General features: G+C 36.7%; 1 protein-coding gene across 1 annotated transcript; it reads right to left on the bottom strand.

The window, feature by feature from the left end:
• Positions 1–888: 888 nt before the first annotated feature.
• LOC122087924 (immune-associated nucleotide-binding protein 9) lies at positions 889–8465 on the bottom strand. The gene is made up of 6 exons (XM_042657065.1): positions 8276–8465; positions 6843–7094; positions 6101–6375; positions 2761–2925; positions 2103–2234; positions 889–1320 (listed from the first exon to the last, which is right to left on the bottom strand). The coding sequence occupies exons 2-6, from the start codon at positions 7072–7074 to the stop codon at positions 1108–1110; spliced, it is 1017 nt and encodes a 338-aa protein (XP_042512999.1). The 5' UTR covers positions 7075–7094; positions 8276–8465; the 3' UTR covers positions 889–1107.
• Positions 8466–15030: the final 6565 nt, after the last annotated feature.

The raw sequence follows: 15030 nt of genomic DNA on the forward strand, positions 1-15030 counted from the left end.
ACATAAGAAAAAAAAAAACCTAAAAGGCAACGTAACTCCTACCTGTGGCCACTGTGAGAAACGAAATGATCATCCCACCCCTCATGGAAAGAGATTTTTTTGATGTCCCTATACTCATTTCTCCCATGTTGATACTTTCACTAATGCTCCCATTAACGCATAGGATGGTGTAGAAAACACGCTACCTCTTAGAAAACCTCTCCCATTAATATATTATGCAAACTGTAAATAAAAAGGTCACATTCAAAATGAACCTACCATGACATAATCCTGTCAACGTTGTGTTAATTTCAGTGTTAAAAGGCACTAGCTACAGTCAAAAGTTGTGTCCAAGTTTGGCAAATACACCCTAAAGTCCTCGACCCCAACGCTATACCATAAATTGTCAGTGTCCCAAATCCAGGCCTTGGTAACTTGGTGTCTGGTTGGTGGGTCCCTTGGAAAATTGGTAACCTATATTGCTCAGATGGGTCCAAAAGAAACAACTCACTTTCCCTCGTAAATTTAAGTCCAGTTTAACTGCACCTCCAAAGAGGGCAGACCACGGCACAATGGTTAGTTTGCTTCATTGCAGCTTAGTGGTTGTAGGTATGAATTGGGAAACGGCCTCTCTATAAAGCAGAAGGTAAAGATGCGTAGATTATGACCCTACCCAGACTCTGCAGTGGTGGGAACCTTGTTCACTGGGTATTTTCCTATCTGTTATATCCCTAAAAAGTATATCAGCTACTAACAAGTGCATTTTCTGCAACGTGTTCAACTATATCTCTCAAAAGTATGATCTAGGAAGCCATGATTACTTAAAGACTGGCAGTAATGATGCACAATCTAAGTTCAGAAGTCTCCGTAAGACACCAGTGGTAGTCACAGTCAAGCCACATACACATATAATCAATAGAGCAGGTAACTCTTACCCAATATTAGAAATCTTACTCATCCAGTGAACTTTGGAGAAAAATAAATATAAGGATCCAATATTCATTTCATATGTTGAAGTATAGCAATCATACTTATATATATACATAGAGAATATTGACATCTTAATCAGTGGTAGGGTGTCGCCAGGAAAATGTACGTCGCTCAAGTACACAGGCAATGTGCAACCAATCATAGAATGGCACACCTACCACTTTCAGCTTGCTTGCGAAGTTCCTCAGTCTCCCTCTTTGCTCTCTCCAAACTCTCCCTCAGCTTACGAATTTCATCATTTGATTTCTCTTGAGCAGCTTGTGCATTCTGCTCTGCCTTCAGTCTAGCTGCTTGCTCTTCTGCCAATTGTTGCTCAAGCCTCTTGGTAGTCTCCTTAAGCTTCAACTCAACCTAGACAACAATACAAGGATGATTGAATTGCCCACCAGAAGTAAACCAATCAAATGTGTGTGCAATCATTCTATCTTGATCACCTAAAATTCGGTGTATCCTACGCCAGACAAAGAAGATATACTTTCGCCAGAGTTCATAGCACTACAGTTTTAGACTACTTAAAAAGGTCTCGACCTCCCCACTCCTCACACCACCCCCCCCCCCCAAAAAAAAATGAGAATTTAAAAGGACTGGGAAAGAGAAAAAGAAAGTTAACGGCCATGTACTAGCTATCCCACAGAGCAATGTTTTGATCACTCATCACCTATTTCTAGGTTTTTCAATCCCTATGCTATAGGCCTATACCTAGTAGTGGGAACAGAAAAGAAATACCGAAGTTTAGTTAATATCTACTGCTCCACTGACATTGTAGTTGGTGCGACTACACATCAACTAAGCTTTAGCTACAAAAAAAAATGATCATATACTCCCACGTCTAAGGGTTTAATACATATACCTCATCCAGGTTCATATGAGTAGAAGTTCAGTCTCTTTTAAGATAATATCTGGTCAAATTGGAACAACACAATTTCATTCCATATCATGCTTGCTTTCATAACCTAATCTCAATAAAACTAAACAGGTTTCTTCAAACTTCCAGATCATACATAACGAAGTTGATCCTACCGTGTTTCATCCTTGATTATTAAGTGCAGATACAACAGCAATGATGTAAAGGGCATACAAACATTAAACGTGTTCTACAAGTAGAATTTAGAGGCAAAAGGATCAAAGCATACCATCTCAGTTATTCGCTTGAGTTGCTCCTCATATGACTTATGTATGTGCTCCCTCAGTTCTGACATTTCCTTTTTGGAGTATCCCTTTAAAGACTCAACCTCTTGTTGTTGACGCAACTTCATAGCCCCTTGCTGTCAAATAAACAGAGTTGTTGTCATTAAATTATAGCAAAAAGCCTTATACACGGACCATGGAAGATGGGCTTTTTACATGGCCCTTGCACTTTGTGTCATGTGGATAGAAGATGTGACTGCCTCTAATCCAGGCAGAAAGGACATTGTCTGGATTAGCTATATGTCAAATTTCAGATCCTAATTCAATTATATGCCCTCCCGCATATCGGCATGCATCCCCAAGTATGTCCATGCACACCTTCTGGTACTCTGGCCATACTGTGCATCTCTCATTATCCTAGATTTTTCAAAGCCGTATTTTGCCACCTGGAAAACTCCGTTGGGACAGAATTTTGACATGTGAGCAAGGAATCTTGCGGTCTACAGGAAATGGGCTCCATCTGAGGAGCCACGCAGCAGCTATTTAGACCAGCAGGGAAGCCCTTCTTACATGGGTCGAGGAAGAACAAGCTCTCAAGTTATTGCAATAAAATTGAAAAAAGTTGCAAGAAAATAGGGAGGGGGTAAGGGGAAGCATCTTCACCTTCAATTCAGCAAAGAACTCATCGGAATATGGCTGTCCACCATTCTCTGCAATGACCATGTTCACACGGGAGAGCAGTTGCTGGACCTGTTGAACTCGCTTAGTTTCATTCTTTGTCTTGTTATCAAAAAGTACAACTCGATTTCTACACAGGCGGAGAATTTCCTGTATCCACATCAATAAACATAAAATTAAGTGCACATCAGTTTTCTTCAGGCCTAGTTTGTTTTAATATAAAATTTTCCTTGAAAATGTTACTCGGTGAAATTTTTTGCATGAAAAAAATATGCTAAAAGGTCATACCCATTGCGGAGGCATCTCTAACATATCTTTTTTTTTTCTGGTAAAGTCATCTCTAACATATCAAAGACTGATTAAAAAATAATGAAATAAGTGTTGGTGACATATGCTGCATCAGTATGTGCAAAACTGTTTCGTCCCACTCAAAGACAAACCACAGTATTAGTCTTTTTGTTGCAGGGGCACACATGTAACAAGTGCACCACTCTCAGGCAATAAATAATCAACAACGCACAATGCACCACATCCCTAAAAAAATTCTGCTTGGAAAATCATCATCAGTGATCTCATTGGGTGATGGACATGGAGTCCTTTAATATATTTTATGCAGGAGCATAAGAAATGTATACAGCTGAGGTTTTATCTAGTTAATCTATTCAATAGTTCCATTAAGTAATAAATATAAAGTTCTGGGGGCCTGCATAACTTACTAAGCAATAATATTAGAGTTCATAGAGGTACATTTATGATTTCAAAAGATATAACCCTATTGGCTACATCTAGACCCACCTCTGTAAAAGAGCCTTTTAGCTAGCTTGGGAGATAAATTTTCATCATTTATCATATCCTGCTCAAACCCTAGAGAACTCATCCCTTTTGCTATAAGCAGTTGAGATTTGGTAAGGATTTCTCTATGAAGACCTTAATCATTTGCTTATTTATGGTTTTGTTCTCTTGCACTTTCTGCTTTTGTTGTTTGTTTAGTATTTTGCTTTGTTTCCAGGAGGGGGGGGGGTTTGACTGGCATCATTATTTGTTATAAAGTTTCAGAAGTTATTGTTGTTGGAGCTGTATATTTAGTATGAAAATTTATCAAATGTAGTGGCAATTCTGCAATTATGCAGAACCAGACAACATGGTAGGTTCGCAATAGTGCTTTTTTTATGTATTTGGTTATAATATTGACATTAATCTGTCAAAGGGAAAAAAAAAAAAAAGAATCATTTGATTGGGTGTATGATAGTGAATTGGTCTTTTTCACCAAGGCAATGCCCCTTCTCCCCGAGTCATTTTAGGTCTGCCTAATGTAGGACTAAATTAGAAAGCTCAAACTAGACCCCAAACAACAGAAACTTTTAAACCAAAGAACAACCATAATTACCCAAATATTGGCAGCAATCAACAGACCAGCACAAAGGAGTAAAACAGTACCTTGCGACCAGAAATTCCAAACACAGAAATTGAGACTTTCAAAATCAGACGATACACCAAACACCAGATGAAAGGGGCAACCAGAAGTAAGAATAAGGTCTTAACAGTCCATGACACCATTAATACTTCACAGGGACAGCAAAATAAACCCAAACAGACCTATCGGCCTTGGTTCCAGTTCTGGAATTAACTACAGGACGAATAAGAGATTTTCCATATCTCTAACTTGATTGACCAGATTCAGTCCAAACTAAGGCCGATCTTCACAGGGATAGGGAGGAACTATTGACCAAAAGATGGGACCCAAACAAGGGTTGGAAACTGGTGCAACAGTAAAGGACCGATTGTAACTTCTACAGAAATTCTGGGCAGAGAAAATAGGAGATAAATACCTGATATTCTGATCAGCAGCAGTCCCTTGATGCAATAAGAAATAATTGAAGAATAGTAGATAACAGTGACCACTCGGGCTTCTCACCGCAGAGAGTCGACCAGATAAAAAAATATCAGGTATTTAATCTCCTGATAACAGAGACATAGTACTTACTTTATCCTCCCTAATTTTGCCACACATCCATCTCGACATCCTCATCTCAGTTACACTGAATTTACCTGTATGATGCTTCTTAACTGTCAACTATTCTACAACATACATCATAGTTGGTCATATGACTATCCCATGAAATTTTTAAGTTTAAAAGGAATACATCAAAACACTCTGGACGCACCTCTCCACTTCATCCATTCTATTTTAATTCTCTATGAAGCATCATTCTTTAAATAACCAAAAACAACAAAAAATTATATAAAATGCTAACATAAGGAGAAATGTCCTAAAAAATGGTTAAACAGGTTGTTTTCAGGTTAGTACATTTGAAATGAAAATGACCGGTTTATTTCCATGTCATCTTTGTCTCAACCAGAAATTGGCCTGAACCCACAACCCCGATCCCAAAAAGGGATTTTAAGGGTCATGATCATGTCAGGTTGGCATGTCTGGTTGGGTATTCCACACACTGGAGATCCAAGCTAAGGTATTAGATCAGTTTTAACCCAAGTTATAGGGTAAGCTGACTCTAATGTCCTTTTCTAATACTAAGATCAACCCTTTAAAATACCCAATCAAACCCATCTGGTCAACCTTTGATCTGAGCTAAATTCCCAACTTATGGCCTAAATACAAAGTAATCCTACAACATGAAAATTACTGGAGGATGGGCTCCTAGGTTCCTATGTCGTTGCTAATTCCCAGCTCAGAGTTTCTTGGCCTTGGGAAGCAATGTATTGTCCAGTGGATTTAAGAATACATAATGATAACTTACTTCTTTTAGGACACTGAGTTCCATTCTAATTCTAAAAAGAAAAATATGGCAGAAAATTCCCTTTCCTGAATTTTCTACGTGATAGGTGTGCATCCACCCATAGTGATATGTCCACTTGATAAGGATACGACTCTTTCTAAACATGCTAGCATGTAAATTTTTTATTCTCATTTAGACAGAGTACTTAGCTCCACATAACAGAGACAATGAATAATAAAAATCAATATACACTTACAAATAAAGCATATATAAGAAATGACCAAAAAGATATCAATACACTTACAACTCCCAAAAAATAAAGGGCAAAGAGAAAAAGCTATGGAAGTGCAACAACTGCAATTATCAACTAAATAATTCAGTGGCAATCTGAAACCCCTAAAATATACAAAATCAAAATTTGCATAAATCAGTCAGAAATCATTAAATGCAAATGAATGAACATGTAAAAACTTCGCTATCTTTTGGGATTCACTAGGACAGCTTCACATAATGACAACATTAACAAATCAGAATAACAAAACAGATATTCAGGGCCAAGAAAGGATGTTCAAGACATGACACTCAACCTGAAAAGTCTCAGGAAAGTCCCGGCTCAGATAATCTTCAAATGTCTCATCTTCATCAAATTCATCCCCACCAGTAAAAACTATAATCATGTAGTCAGTAATTTTCTCTCCAAAGAAAGACTGCAAGCTATGAATTGCAGCTTCTTCTTCTTTTGAGAAACGGTTTCTGACTGAGAAGACAACAATAATTGCATGAATTCCATCTTTAGCTAGATTAATACAATTCACAATCTCCTTGCCAATAAAGTCTGGTGCAACAGAAAAATCAAATAGTCCTGCAACGAAAGTTCATATTAGTTTATCTATACAAAAGAATATCTATAAAGCCAGAAATTTACAAAATAAGAACCAGATTAAGGGCACAGAAATGCAACAAAAATACTCTAAATTATACATTCCCCATATTTAAAAAATAATAATAATAAAGGGACATTTGTGATTTATCTTTCACAAGGATTTCTGTCTTTGATTAAGATAAGATTCTACATCTCTGAAGGGTAGGGGGGAAATATTAGACAAGGAGAGCCCAAGTCATTGTCCTACCTACATAAGAATGTCTTAAAGAACAAATTTAGAGAGCATTTCCTAAAGGACAAAGAGGTCCATCTATATAGGTCTCAGCATGAAAAGTGACCAAATTCCATTAGCACATATAGGAGGTTAAGTGTAGAAAAATCAGCATCTTTGTAAAAAAAAATTATAGCTTCAACATTGTGGTTATATTCAACCAAAATAAACCCACCAGGAGTGTCAATAACATTGATGACTTGGCCATCACTCATTACAGTTCTTTGCAGTTCACAAGTGCTTGTAACTCCAGCAGGATTTCTCATTGACTTGAAGGCCTTCCTTCCAAGAATGCTATTGCCTGTTGCACTTTTCCCATTACCAGTACGTCCAACTAAAACAACGGTTCTAACATCACTAGACAAGCCAGCCAACTCCCAACCATCATCTATCAAACTTCCACCCATTGTTTCCAATATAGAATTATCTGCAACCAAAAAAAAAGTTACATTAACACAAATAACAGATGAACATTGAAAATGTCACATCAGGCATTCCACAGCTCTAACTTTCAACATATTTCACAAAGTAAGACTCATTTAGACGTTTAGCCATGGATGTTAACATTAAGGCTTAAACCCTCACCTCAAACGCTCCCCCTAGTTTTACCTATTGCTAATTCGCAGTAAGGAAAAAATAAGAAAGAGATCCACCTGCACCATCCATCTTTCACCAAACAGAAAAAAAGACACCAGCCAGCTACATTTCATATGAATTGGGCCCTCCGTCAATTTAGTGAATAAGTGCTCAAAATAAATATCATATGCATCACACACTAGGAAGACACCCTGTTCCTTCAGAGATTTACCAATATGTAGATGTCCAAACATCCAGAGGAAATTACCACATATATGAAAGACCTAAGGACCAACATCCTCAATCAACCATAACCCCCAAAGCAAGCACACAATCTACCAACTAATTCACAACCATCCAATTCATGACCCTGCTCAAAGATGGGGAAGTAAACCCAAGTCTCAAATTCAAATCATAACTTCGAAATTAGAAGGAAAACAAAAAAGGACCTATATGCTACAGTTAGAAAACACAGTTTCTAAACTGTTCATCAATTTTTCATTGATAGCTAACTTTTCATGATAAAGTTTTGATTATATTCATGGAATTTTCATTCAAACTGACATCCAAGAGATGCCGCAGCCAAAGCTCAGCTGCATACCAGGACAAAACCTCTCTACTCATAAGGAACAACCACATCTCCATCCAAGATACAATAATTCAGTAAAAACACATAAATTCAATAAACCAAAATCAGAAACCGTCATCAATTGCGGCCAGGTAAAATCAATTCCCGAATGTATCTACTAATCCCAGAAACATCTTTCTAACCAAACAAAAAAAAAAAACTCATCTGCATAATAGGACAAAACCTCTCTACTCAATAAGGAACAACCACATCTCCACTCAAAAAAAACTATAATTCACTGAAAAACACATTAGATTCAATAAACCAAAATCAGAAACCATCATCAACTGCAGACAGGTAGAATCAATAAACACTAATGTATCTACTAAACCCAGAACCATCAATTACAGAGAGAATGACAAACAAAAAAGGTTTGATTAGCAGCAAAAAGAATTGACACTCACCAAAAATAAGCAAACTTGTTAAAAATTGTACTACTTTCGGATCGGTTTGAACGAAAGAGAAGTAAACTATCAGATCGAATTCAATCCAACCCAGAGAGTTTTTCGGTACATAAGGATCAATCAAAACTTAGAGACTACGAAATTGAACTCAAGAGATTACTTAAGAACTTGAGGATAGGGAAGCGTGCTTCGAGCAAAGACTTGATGTCAGGCCTATTATAGGGTTTTCCGCTTTTGAGTGAGACCTATCTCCTCTCCATAGATAACTCATGGTTTCCAACTCGGATCGGTGGATTCCGATGGGCGATTCGTGGGGCATACGGGTCGATGTCGAACCGATTCACCCATTTCCCCACTCTAGGGTTTCCACCAATCATACTATTTAGGGGTAAAACAGGGCCGGGTTTCTTAGAACCCTAACCCAACCCTAGGTCCTCAAAATTTAACGTAGGTCCAACCCAACCCTATCAGTTCATATTTAGGCCCAACTTTGCTGGGTTTATACCAACCCAACTCACCTTAATTGACCCTATTAGGGCCAGGGTTGAGTCGGGTAGGGCTGGGTTAGGTTGACCTAGCTTCTGCAATGGTTGGATTAACTTTGATTGACTTGTTTTTGTCATTCATATCTCATACATTAAAAAATTATAAAAAAATAAAATATCAATAAGAGCTCTAAATTCTAATATAAAAATTTAGGGTTCAATTTTAGGTCGGGTCGGCCTGGGTTGAGGCCTCAACCCAAGCCCGACCCAATTGAGGCTTTTCAAGTCTAATCCGCCCTCAAGGTCAGAAAACTTAGCCCAAGCCCTGTTCAAGTTCACGGTGGGTTCAGATTGTGAGGGCCAAACTTTCACCCCTAATACTATTGCACAATCTCGTCCCTAGTAAGATTAGCATAACAGGTCAATTGTCAGGACCTCCGTCTTGGTCATCTGTTTGCCAACTTGCAATTTTTAAAGAAAATGATGCTCTCAGAATTTTCTTTTTTGTTATGAATTTTATCAATTATGTTTGATAGTCTTAATCATATGGTCGTTCACTAAAATAAAGGAGAAAAAAATACCAAGGTTAATCTTAGTCATTTCTTGCAACTGTTCAATCTTAATTTTTCTCATTTTTTGAGTGAAAAATAAGTTCGACTCTCATACCATTAGATAATACTTGAAAATATAATTCCAACAATATATAATATGTAAAAGTCAAACCATTGAATCACCCATAACTTCTCCCGAAAGGCAAGAGCAGTTCCCTCTAGCGAGATATTTTCTTGCTTGGTGAAATCCCTCTCTCAAATTAATCACCAAAGTTTGTCAACTTGTCCTCCAATTATAATGGTTCATTATCATAGCATTTTGGGTCACTAATTATGCAATTTTAAGGGCACTTAGGCTGCTGGAATCATCATTATATAGGATTACAAAAACATTTGCAAATAAAATCCTATTCCAATTTTTTCTTTTTTTCCTTTTTTTTTTGGGGGGGGAGGGGTGGGTTAAATTAATCTAATGTCTTCTTGATGTCCTCATTTGATGCTCATAGATTCTTTCGACTTATATAATCAGTCGATTACTTAATTGTTGTGGTTTAGTGAAGGTGCTAAAGTGTAACCAAGGATTTAACTTGCTTTTTGAGGATGTTTTGCTTAATTTCTTCCGTAAACTCTTGCTTGATGCCCCCCCTCACCCTCAATGGTAAATTCTTGCTTGATGTTTGATGAAACCGATAAATTTCAATATAAGTTCCTGGGAATATTTCAACCTTCACATACAATAAACATTTTAGTATTTTCAACGACACCTTGACCACCTTTGGGGTCATTACCAAGATGTCCATATGTTTCCATAAGCGAAACACAATTAAGGGACAATTGGCTAAATACAATATGTCAACAAACTTGACTGAACTGATTTACAATCTTATAGAGAGGATTCCATTATGCAAAGATTGGGAAGAGAGAGAGAGATCTATCTATATAGACACGGGGAGCACAAAATGGACACGAGGGGGACCACGATTGAGAAGATAATTTCATATTTTTTGGGAGAAGGAATAATGCGAAGTTGTATACTCTATGCTACCGCCTCCCTAAGTCTCTTTCTTAGGAGTGAAATAGGCCAGGTTGGTCAGGTGTTTTTAGAACCTCAGTCTAAGGATGTGAATTTGAAATTGAAGTTGTTTATTGAAATCAAATCGAGTCATTTACATCGAAACCTAAAAATCATTTAGTAAATGGTTCGGTTATGGTTTTAAGTTTCAGGCCGATTAGCTAAACGGATTGAAATCGAACCGATCTATTTAACCCATGGTTTCAAACCAAATTAAAACCGTGAAAATCAAACCGTTTAAACCGACCCGATTAACCCGTTTAAAGATTAAATAAGGTGGTTGTAAAATATCATTAGTATCTCATTTGATTCAAAGATTGAGTGCTGTAAGCCTACAAGTAATTTTAGCGGTAGCTTACTCATTGTTTAGAATGCCGATTAAATTAATCCAATGCACTAAGTATAATGTATACTGATAAAAATGCAATTTTTGTTTATACCATAGCATATTAAATATATATATATATATATTATAATATTATAATACATTATTTGGGAGGGGGGATAAGAAAAAAAATCCCTAATGTAAGCATCACTTACTGACTTGTTAGATGCGCTTGAAACTATTTTCTATCAAAATATTTTCTTTTGCTTAGTTGTTTGGTTGTTTTAACAAAGCATAATGGTTGCATTTCACATTCTCAAGATTAAATCGTTTATCACCAAAAGCAAATTTTAGTAAATATGTGAATAAACTAGCAAACCGATTGCTAACCGTTTAGAAACCGTACGGAATAAATCGAAACCGAAACCTTTTAAAACCATGAAACATAAACTGTTTAAAAACCATGGAAACCGAAACCGTTTACTAAAGCTCTCTTTGGTTTGATTTCTATTTGTATTTATTTGACTTATTTCTATTTTTATAAGTGTTTGGCATAATTTATAGCACTTATTTCTATTGATTTTTATGCTACTTTCAATGAGCACATGTGCTAAACAACTCAAAATCAAAAGTAAATAGGTAACTTCAGTATGATTTATATTTTTCTAATAAAAAACCCCAAATCCTATCATTTATTTAGCTCGAAGCTCAAAGCTGAAAGTGAAACTTGAAACATATTTTCTCATTATATAATCTATTTTATAAATATTAACCAAACGAATACTATTTGTGGTCCATAATTTATTGTCACAGATAATTTATAAAAAATAATTAATAAATACAAATAAAAATCATACAAAAGAGAGTCTGAATGATTGCGGTTTCAGAAAGTACAACCGTTTAGTAAATGGTGTGATTATGGTTTAACCAAAATATATGTGAACTGAATCGAACCGATTAACACCCTTACCTCAACCCAACCCTAGGTTCCCTAAACTCAACTCAGGCCCAACCTAACTCAGGTGAGGTGAGATATCTCAACCTAGGACCAACCTTGACAGGCACATGTCAGCCCAACCTGACCCTAATTGGACGGGACTGGCCTAATTTTTTCCAGGGTTAGGCTGACCTTGATTGAACTAGTTTGACCTATTTTTTCTATTAGTGTCCTATATGTTTAAAAAGGAGGAAAAAGAAACACCAATAGATCAATACATTTGAATACTAAAGTTCAGTGAATTTATAGATCAAATAATCATTATTATAATACTTACTATGTACTGAAGATGTAAAAGTTCAAGCTAAGTATTTGAAATAACAAAGAGGATATGGTATATATTAGGTTATCGGGATTAATAATATAAAGTATAAATTTTATATAATAGACTTAAAATCAAGTCGGGCTGGGTCAAGTTGGGCTCAGCACAAGGCCTCAACCCTGCCCGACACAACCCTAACTCAGGGCCAGAGGAACATACACGCAACACATGTCTTATTCAAAGGCTCGTATGCCTTGTTCTCATATGGTGAACCCAAACACCTTGAACATTTGGGAACTTTGTCAAATTGAATCCGTTTAGTGACTTGGTGGGTCAATTCATGTATGATAATTATTAGTGAAAGGTGTTCATGCACGATTTGCACAATGCTTCATCAAATGTAGGGGGGGGGGAGGTGGTCATGTCGACCTCCTATTGTCTCCACCACAAAAAAAAGGATTTTAGTCCATTGCTCTAACGAGATAAGCTACCTAAACCACTTTTCTAAAGTGCATGTTTTCTTCATCAAATAGTGCCCTGCCTTACCAAAGCAATAGAGGAGCTTTTCCTAATAAGTATACTTCATATTACACTTTAAATTGCAATTATGTGAGAAAATTTACCTGTTTGTCTTGTTTGATGCTTTAAAATAGGTGATTAATTACTTGCACCTTCGTGTGACGAAAAACTAACTATCATGTCTTGCTTAAGGTGTTCTCAATGGGGCTAAAGTAAGGATAGCTAAAGGAAACATGATAATCTTGGGAATAACATTTGACTTTCTTTCAACCTGATATTGACAAATTGTTACCCACCCATACCTCCCCACCCAAAAAAAACAAAAAAAAAACCAAAAAAAAAAAAAACTTAAAATGGTTGACATCAAGATCGTGCATCATCATCGTTGTTGTTGTTATTATTATTATTATTATTATTATTATTAAATTGAAATGGGTCATCCATTTGAGATTAAAGGAGTTTTTTTTTTTTTGTAAAATTTGTACCCTGAAAAAATATTTCTAAGTCAGGAATATTTATTTCTTTATTTCTATTACTCTAAATTACTTTTCTAGGAAAAAATCTGTTTGGTCAGTTAAGTAATTAAAAGTATCTCAGACATCAATGCATTTGGAAGGCACAATAACAAAAGTATTTCTCCCGCTTCTAGAAATTATTGTTGAACCAATCATGTGGCTCATGTAGAAAGTGCATTACATAATTATTATTCCACCAACTATAGTGGCCATATGCTAAGTTCATAAAATTCCATAACCATAAAATTTTGTCCCTCACCAATATTCATATTTTCCCCTGCATATTAGGCCAATTACGCTACCTACGTGTAGGGATGCAACAAGGCCGGGTTGGGTCAGGCTTCTTAAAACTCTAACTCAATCCTGAGTCCCCTTAACTAGGCCAAAACCCGCCTTGACCCTGACTCAGGGTCACAAAACTTCAATTCAGGCCCAACCCTTCAGGGTTCAACCCAATCCTTACCCGCCCTGATTGGCCCTGATTTTTCAAGGTTGGGCCGGGATGACCCTAATTGACCCTGACTGACCCTGGTTTGCCATCAAGGGCCGAGATGACTTTGATTGACTTTAACCCTGACCTTGGTTTGCCATCAAGGGTCAGGTATACTCTAACCCTGACCCTACAAAATATTAAATAACTAAAATATAAAAAATATTCATAAAAGATGAGATAAAAAAAAAAAAGTTACAAATTACTTGTCATGAGGAGAACATCCTAAAGAAAATATTCAAACAATAAAAATAACGCCAACTATTATGATAAATAAAGAGGAGATCATCCTAAGAAAGCAAAGAATCTAATAAAAATCAATTATTTGTTATAATAAACAAAGAGATTATCCTAACGTCCATTAAGGGATGAAGGCGTAAACCACATAATACAATGTGAACTCAGGCGATGGGATATCGAAAGATTCGAAACCCTAACGTCCGAGAGTAATCAATGAAGATATTATTGAAGGCAGAACATCTGTAGCAGAAGGAAAGCAAGATAGATCTTTTTTTTTTTTTTCTTTTTTTATAAAAAAAGTAAGAGAGGTCGATGAGAAGATACATTAAGGGTTTTGAGGTGTCAATGACTAAATGTCAAACAATATCTAAAATTAGGTTAATATTGGGGTTAACGTCAAGGTCACAACCAGGGTCAACATCAAGGGCAAAAACTATGGCCGGTTCGGGCCAAACCAAGGCCAAAAGTTAGGGTAAAAAAATCAAGGCCAGGGTTAGGGCAGACTAGGCAGGCCAAAGACATCAACCTTACTCGCCCTGACCCTAACTCAGGGCTAGAAATTTCAAGGTCGGGCTAGCCCTCAGGCCAAAATTTTTGGGTGGGGTATTTGTTCAGGATTAGGGTGGGCCAAGGGCATACATCACAAAATTACTATTATACTAACTGTATTGTCCACAAGGCAAGCTCATAACATCCAATGATTTTAAAAAATGCCATCCTTCAACAATATTCATTTTTGGGAGACAAGCTCTCTACAAAGCAGGGTAAGGTTGCATATTATGGGTGTCAATCAATTGATTTGGACCAGTTAGTGTGAGAATGAGTGAAACCATGTTATAATCCAATAAAGGTACATTTGTTTTGATTTGATTTCTCTTGCTGGTTTACTATCAGTTTGATTTGAGTCTACCATGTAAATATAAAAGTGTTTTTTTTTTCTTATATGAACTTCAGCCTGGCCTCGATTTCTTAATGGGTTATATCAACTTTGGTCTAGTTTTTTAGTTCAGTGCAGTCCGATTTGGTTCCAGACTTTCAGTCTCACAAAACCTTGGTTTGAAACATGGATCAATAAACTTATATCGATTTTTGGTCAGTTCAGTTTTGTTGGTACGGGTTAGGTTTCAACAACCCTACTACATGCATTATAACCCTCTCCATACCCCACAGTCCCACACTGGTGGGAGCCTCGTGCACTAGGTACGCCCCTTATATTAAACTAACTAACAACAACATGGAGCTTTTGTCCATCTTCTCTCTAAGAAGGAAAGGGAGGTCGTTTTGACACTTTTGTCCATC

This window comes from Macadamia integrifolia, chromosome 2 (assembly GCF_013358625.1).
Source record: "Macadamia integrifolia cultivar HAES 741 chromosome 2, SCU_Mint_v3, whole genome shotgun sequence".
NCBI classification, from domain to species: domain Eukaryota; kingdom Viridiplantae; phylum Streptophyta; class Magnoliopsida; order Proteales; family Proteaceae; genus Macadamia; species Macadamia integrifolia.

Excerpts from the sequence above, each read along its gene's own strand:
- LOC122087924 (XM_042657065.1), bottom strand. The coding sequence starts at position 7,074 with ATGGGTGGAAGTTTGATAGATGATGGTTGGGAGTTGGCTGGCTTGTCT. Across the intron at positions 2,926-6,100 it reads ACTTTCCTGAGACTTTTCAG|GAAATTCTCCGCCTGTGTAG; the intron begins GTTGAGTGTCAT and ends ATGTGGATACAG. Across the intron at positions 2,235-2,760 it reads AGTTCTTTGCTGAATTGAAG|CAAGGGGCTATGAAGTTGCG; the intron begins GTGAAGATGCTT and ends TTTATTTGACAG.